We start from the raw sequence: 7,240 nt of genomic DNA on the forward strand, positions 1-7,240 counted from the left end.
AATCAAGCAGCATGCCTCTCAGAGCCTACCTTGTCCTGCAGTTCTGAAACCTACCAGCTGTTGTAAGGCTCTCCCGGTGTCCCGGGTTTCTCGGCACCAGCTGTAGCCAGCTCAGTCATCTCGCCTGGAAGAAGACACTCGGACACACTAGGTTCCTTCTGCAGTGATGACGTTTACTGCCCTCTCCTAGAGGGAAAAGAGATCGAGCCCAAAATCCGCACTGCTTATATACACCACAGTGCTGCGTGTCTGCCCATGATTGGCTGTCCGCTCGTTACCCTACATAACGCCCCAGAATGGGCCGTGACTTGGCGTCTTTTCACTCTACGCACATGCGCAAACAGTTCTCTACGCACATGCGCAAACAGTTGTTTACTCAACAGCGGAAGTAGGTGCCATCTTGCCATGGCGAATGCCTGTCCAGCTTCAGGGCTCCCCACAATGTAGCCCGATCCTATAGATAACACAGAGGTCACCCATGTTTTCACTATGTCTGGTCCAGTTTGTACATCTGGGGGAGCCCCTAACCATGTAGACAGTGCAGAGGTCACTAGGCTCTGCACATACATTCCTGGCACTGCAGGTGAAAACAGGTTGTATACCTCTGAAGTGGAAATTTCTTGTTTCTTGGAAGACTCAGTCACATCATGTGATGTTTTCTGGAAACTGTCTTATGAGAGGACACTTTGCTGAGAACAAAGATGCAGTGTCCTGCTGGGAGCTGGCTTGTGAGAGGGAATGTGATGCTTGGCCGAAACAGACACTTGAGAAGGTGTGTGGTGTTTAGAAAGAATATAAATACAATACCATGGACGATGAGGGGACCCTCTTGCATTGGTATGCCTTGCAATGGTTTTCTGATCTTCACTTGTTGTGACTTCATTGAGAGAAATGTGCCAGGGAGCTTCTCATGGCATTCTGGCTACACCTTGCCACTTTTACAGATTAGTGCCAATTTGGTGGAACCTCAAGGATCAAGAGGTGTGTTTGGCGTTTGCCCATTGAACTAGACTGCCACTTCTGATTTGTGTTTGGAATTGCCCCAAAGAATGAACTTCTAAAGGGGTCTACATCCCCCTAGTTCTACTAACCGTCTTTCTGACCTACATTTGGTTGGTGGCTAGAAGGGAAGCTGAAACATTTAAGAACCCATTATTAAAGTAGGTTTTGAATATTCTAAGCCTACACGTCTCTTTTGAAGAGCAAAGGTGCCTGTTTAACATTCCTGGTTTCTTTCAAGTGCTTATCTGTGAGCACAGTGATTTCTGTGCCCTCTACAGGTTCTGTGCTTTAAAAGCCTACCTGGAGAAAGGCTTAGGATGGCACTGGGATCCCAAACACTCACAGTCACTGGGTGGCTAATAAGACTTTCTATTGGCTTGAACCTGTGTCCAAGTGATGTTCTCTCTTCTCTGGAAGCTACCCACAACACATCTAATTGCATTACCAAAAAGTTCACTTCTTGGGTAAGGGCATGTTGTATCTCTGAAGTGCTCTGTGTGACTTCCTGCTGTCTCCCTTCATGGGTCTTCTCTCCAGCAGTTGTTTAGTGCATACATAGGTCAGTAGTAGGGTTGTGAGCCTTTTACCTTGGGTGAGATTTATGGCCCTTCTAAACTATGTTACTTCCCCAAGTCTTTTGATCTCCTCTCAAACCTCCACAAGATAATAGTTCAATTTGGAGACAGTAATTACACAACACAAGCATTATGCACCAGTCACCCCCTAAAGACTGCCTACTCCCAACACCGTTTTCTTCAGGTTAGCACTTAAACATATTAACTTAAGATAAAGGCATTTAGTTCAGAACAATATTGGAACAGCTTCCTCGTCCTCTACTCTATTTGGATATTTCTTAAATATCTTTTCCAGAGAGTCCAGGCAGTCTCTGTTCCCATGAGAAGGGCTAGATCTCTGTCCGAGGGAAAAGGAGAAGGAATTAGTAATTGCAGTGAAAAGAGGGGGGAATTTTGTCTGATGAAGGACCATAGCTTACAGAGCAGATGTTGGGCATACATGACAAAGACAGACAGCACTGTGACCAACAGGGTATCCAGACTGCTCTTGAAGGTCCACACTTAAGGGATAAAAGGTAATAGAGGAAGGCTGTGGGTTTGTGCTGGAACATTGTTTTCTTTCATTTTGTTTTGTTTGTTTTGTTTTCCTCGTGATTTTGCTATATCCCCAGACATGAATATGAGTCCTTATTGTTTCAAAATCTAGTACACGTAAATCGTTTGAAATGTTTATTGTGTGTGTGTGTGTGAACATTTGTGCAAGCACACATGCCCCAACATATGGAGGTCAGAGCATATCTTGTAGGAGTCAGTTTTCTCCTACCGTGTGGGCTTTGTGGGTTGGATTAGGTATCAGGCTTGGTAGCAAGCACTTTGCCTAATGAGGTACCTTGTTGGCCTATTGTATTTTTAAAATAATTTATTTGAAAACACCCAGTTGGCTGGAAAACTGGAAAGAAGATTACTATATGAAGTTGAATTTATTAGTTTCTCCTTTTCTGAATTTGGATTTATGCTGGTGTTGGTGTCAGGTAAGAAATCCCTGATTCTAGGCAATGTGAACAACAGGTTTGTTAGCCAAATACATTTCTCCCCTTTATTTACAACTGGGATAACTTAGTAAGGTTTCTATAATTTTTTTCAGTGGATAATTTACCCAATGAATTCTTTCTTAACTTCGTAGGATATTTTTTAAAAAGTCTTTTTTATGCTTTACTTTTTAAAATGTATTCTTCTTTCATAAATACATCCCAACTGTAGTTTTCCCTCCCTCTACCTCTCCCAGTTCCCTCTCCACTTTCCCTCTCCCCGAGATCCACTCCTCCTCCATTTCCCTTCAGAAAAGAACAGGCCTCCCAGAAACATCAACCAAATATGGTATGACAAGAGACAATAATACTATGCACAAACCCTCTCTTATCCTGGCTGCGTGAGGCAAGGCAGTAGGAGAAAACATCCCAAGACCGGGTGAAAGAGTCACACACCCTCCCACTGTTAGGATCCCCACAAAACCACCAAGCTAACAGCTATAACATATATGCAGAGCACCTAGTGAAGACCCAGGTAGGCTCAGTGATTACTGCTTCAGTCTCTGTGAGCCCCCTTGAGCCCTGCTTAGTCTCTCCTGTTGCCTGTGTTCTCCGGGTGTCCTTGACCCCTCTGCATCCTACAGTTTCTTTTTCTCCCTCTTTTTGTGAGGTTCTCTGAACTTTAAGAGACCTGAAGGAGGTCTTTTAATCTAATTAAGGAGGTTTTCTCCTTAATGTTTGGCTGTGGCTCTGTGCATCTGATCCCATCAGATGCTGGAGGAAGCCTCTCTAATGGTTATTAGGCTAGGCACTGATCTATGAGCATATCAGAATATCATTAGGAATAATTTTATTGAATTTTTTTCTATCCTAATTGTTACCACTCTAGTTGGAGGCAAGAACCTCGGAGCCTGGAGTCAAAAAATGAGGCACAGAATCTTATGCAATAGTCATCTTTATTCAGGAAACCAGACAAATTCTATCTGTGGGTATGCTGAGTACTAGGCAAAGTCACATGAGAAAAGTTCACTTTAGAGCAAGCTGTATACAGCCACAAGGGCAAGGTCATATGAGTTCAGGCTCTAAAGAGTCAGGAGGACAACTCATTCCAGGGAACATCTTTGAATAACAAAAGTAAGATGAGAGATCAAAATCTACTCCAATGTATACCCAGGAGAAGCAGGAAAGCACTTTTCAAGAACAACCCATGTTATAGAGGAACAGATATTACAAGACTCTCTTGTTTATTTAGAGTTTTTCCACAAGCTCTCAAAAATCTTTACACAGCACACAGCTTCATTCATGGGCAGTGCTCCAGACAATAGCAAGGTAAGGTTATGGAGAGGGGTATTTACTGTAAGAATCTACCACCTGCCCTTCAGCTCCGGAATCACACGGTGACCATATGGTGATGGGTGTTGAATTCTTTTTTTTTTTTTTTTTTTTTTTTTTTTTTGAGATTTTTCTGTACTTACCTCTCCATTGTCTTCTATAAATCTGCTTAGCAACCAGTTTTGGGTTTTCTTTTTAAAGGGGCCCCAAGAAATAGACTTAGGGTTGTCCTCTTTAACACTTCTTAGGAGGAGTTGCTGGTCAGCTCTCAGGTACACCCCATTCAAAATTAAACTTGCTTTAAATTTAGCTCAAACTCTTATTCTTGCCTAGTGGCATGAACATGACCTATATCTAGTTCCTCGGAACCATTCACAGCTCCTGAGCACAGGAAACGAATTCCTTAGAAAAGGTCAACATCGTTTCTATGGCTGAAGTTTTAATGTTTAAAATTGAGTGGATATAAAAGTAAGGAATGGCCGGGCAGTGGTGGTGCATGCCTTTAATCCCAGCACTTGGGAGGTAGAAGCAGGCAGATTTCTGAGTTTGAGGCCAGCCTGGTCTACAAAGTGAGTTCCAGGACAACCAGGGCTATACAGAGAAACCCTGTCTCGAAAAACCAAACAAACAAACAAACAAACAAACAAAAAAGTAAGGAATGTATTGGATGGGATGCTTTGATTTTATTTATTTTTCTTCAGTAGAGGAGAAGGACAAGTGGATATTTAGAAGGGGCTTTGGCACTTAATTGCCTTAAACTAACTAACTAAACTATCAAAACTAACAGTTTTCTTTCTTTTCCAGTTTGCTTTTCAGCCGCCTCATGGATGGACTGGAGGAGGGATGATCTAACTCTTGAATTCGGTGGTCACTGTCAGACAACTGCAGACAGCTGTGTGGGCATTTTAGTGGCTGCTTCCAAAGAAGTAGCCTGGGAAGTATGTGGCAGTTACTCCTTAGGAAACCAGAAAGGAAGAATGGGACAAAGGAAGAAATCAGCTGTTGGAGCAGCAGAGGACTTAGACACTGACAGAATGCCAACCGTTAGGGACAGTCTGCCCACCCTGTTGCTTCTTTTGCCACAGCAACTTGATAAAAACTATTTCGGGAAGGAATGTCCTCAGAACTGGAGTATCTTCAGCTCCCAAGGTTTCCTCTGAATGACTGGTCAACAGGTGTCAAAGAGCTGGTGGCAGAAATATTCCAGACCCCTCTATCGTTCTAATTTTACACCTGCCTAGGTGGCAGAGTTTGAATGTATTGCTTCTTGAACAAGGAAGCCTTTTATTTGTCTCTGCAGGAAAAAAAAAATAAGGCAAATAAAGATGAAGTAGCATTTCCATAGATACACATATGGATGCATTGTGATCACAGACTCTTTTCTGATTTTTAAGCTGCATATTGAAGTTATGATCACACAATTCAAACCTACAGAGATCTCATATAGAATGGGGGCTCTCTGGAAGAAAAGATGTTGGCATACATTAATTTGAACCACACACAAAGCTATCATGACTTTCTAAAAACTTGTTATGGATGCAAAATTAAACAGTATTGATTTTGTTCTTATTTTAACAACAGTGCATGTAAAATAGCTCCTGAAACGGCAATCAGTTCATCGTCTGAATAAAAGAAAGCGAATGTGAAACAGTCTGATAGGAGGTTGTTAAACTCTTTAGTGGTTGGAGACCTAATGGATTCAGAGGTGGTTATCTTCACAGTATCTGTATTTAATAGATAATCTGACACGCTCTGAAACTTGAAGAGGCTATTGCTTCCCACAGTGTATTATCACCACTTTAATGCTAAGTCCTTAGGCTTAATAAACTACTTGCTCTGTATAATCAGATCTTTTGCTGGATCTTAGCATCATGAACTTGAACTATAAAAGCCTTCAAAACGATGAGAAACTTGCTGTGGTAGATTTGACCATCCAATTCTATTCAATGCCTGGTTCATCAGTCTCCGTGTTTCAGTTTGCCTTATCTGTAGAAGGGAGCCAACAAGTCCTTGATTAAATGTGTAAAGAACAGACAAGTGACTGTGTTTTGTTCACATTAGTAGAACCGTATCTTAGACCTATGAGAATGGCAACCCTCTGCTCCCTGGTCAGGCTCTGAGGGATGGCAAAGCTTTCCTCTGGTCTGAGTGTCAATGCTAACATGACAGAATGTGCAGATAGTAGTATTTACAAACAATGGACTGGTATGTGCAAAATCTACAACTGCAGTTTCCTCCTCTCAGTTGTTTATAGCCCAAGGCTCCTCACCTACAGAGACCTCTTACCTACCAAGAAAAAGCAATGATAACCTCTGCAATGCACCTGATAAACACGCTGAGTTCTGTGTTCCTGTATTGTTGGTCTAGCTGTATCAGATTGGACCTAGTTCACCTGATTGCAGCTTTTCTGCACCTGTTTCTGTGTCTGTCTGTCCTTTCTTCACTTCTTTGCCATCTCTAGTCAAGCTTCTGGGGTCAAGCAGGGTGGAATGTGCTACCTCTGAAGGGACATAAAGCACCTCTAACATGGACACTCAGCTACCTGTCATCACACACAGTTGCTCCGGCAACATTACTGTATCCACCCTTCTCTGTAAGCACACATGATATTACACCATGACTTCATCCTTTATGGATATCAATTTGAAACACACATAAAGGACACACAAGTATCTACAAATAGACTTACAAAGGGCCATGTTTCTTATATGTCTTAGTTGGGGTTTCTACTGCCTTGATGAAACAACATGCCCAAAACAACTTCTACAGGAAAGGGTTTATTTCACTTCTGCTTCCTAATTATAATTCAGCATCAAAGGCAGTCAGAGCAGGCACATGGAAGTGGGAGCTGATGCTGAGGCCATGGACCAGAGCTGCTTACTGACTGGAGGCTCCTCATAGCTTGTTCAGGCATTTTATTACTACAACCAGAACCACCAGCCCAAGAATGGCACCACCCACAATTGTCTGGGCTTTCCCATCTATCACTGATTAAGAATGTGTTCTATAGGTGTGTCCTATAGGCTAGCCTAGAGTCAGATCTTATGGAGGCATTCTCCTCTCAGACTGTGTCAAGTTGATATAAAACTAACCAACCCAACACCGAAGTGCAAAGTCCTGCCAAATTTGCTAAATCCGTGAAAGCTATTTCCTGCAGCAGAGGCTGTTCTATTTGACACCCTGAACATCTAACAGTGTTCACATTGGGACCCACATGATGAAAAGTCAAGCACTGTTTAGTTGTTCGAGGCTTGGAGACATTATGCTCCATGTTTGCAAATTATATCTTATTTTACTGATAACTGGTTCTAAAGTAGCTCAAATTAAATGGGGGCCCTGTCCAAATGAAGATCATTTAAACTG

The 7,240-nt window shown here is 42.3% G+C and overlaps 1 protein-coding gene across 1 annotated transcript in view; it reads left to right on the forward strand.

Annotated features, from left to right (window-relative positions):
* LOC116069360 overlaps positions 1-5,222 on the forward strand; it is a 14,873-nt gene extending 9,651 nt beyond the window's left edge. The window contains exon 2 of the mRNA XM_031339924.1: positions 4,682-5,222. Within this exon, the coding sequence (XP_031195784.1) occupies positions 4,682-5,037 (356 nt within the window). The 3' untranslated portion in view covers positions 5,038-5,222. The remainder of the gene's footprint in view (positions 1-4,681) is intronic.
* Positions 5,223-7,240: the final 2,018 nt, after the last annotated feature.

Source organism: Mastomys coucha, unplaced genomic scaffold (genome assembly GCF_008632895.1).
Source record: "Mastomys coucha isolate ucsf_1 unplaced genomic scaffold, UCSF_Mcou_1 pScaffold22, whole genome shotgun sequence".
Lineage (NCBI taxonomy): Eukaryota > Metazoa > Chordata > Mammalia > Rodentia > Muridae > Mastomys > Mastomys coucha.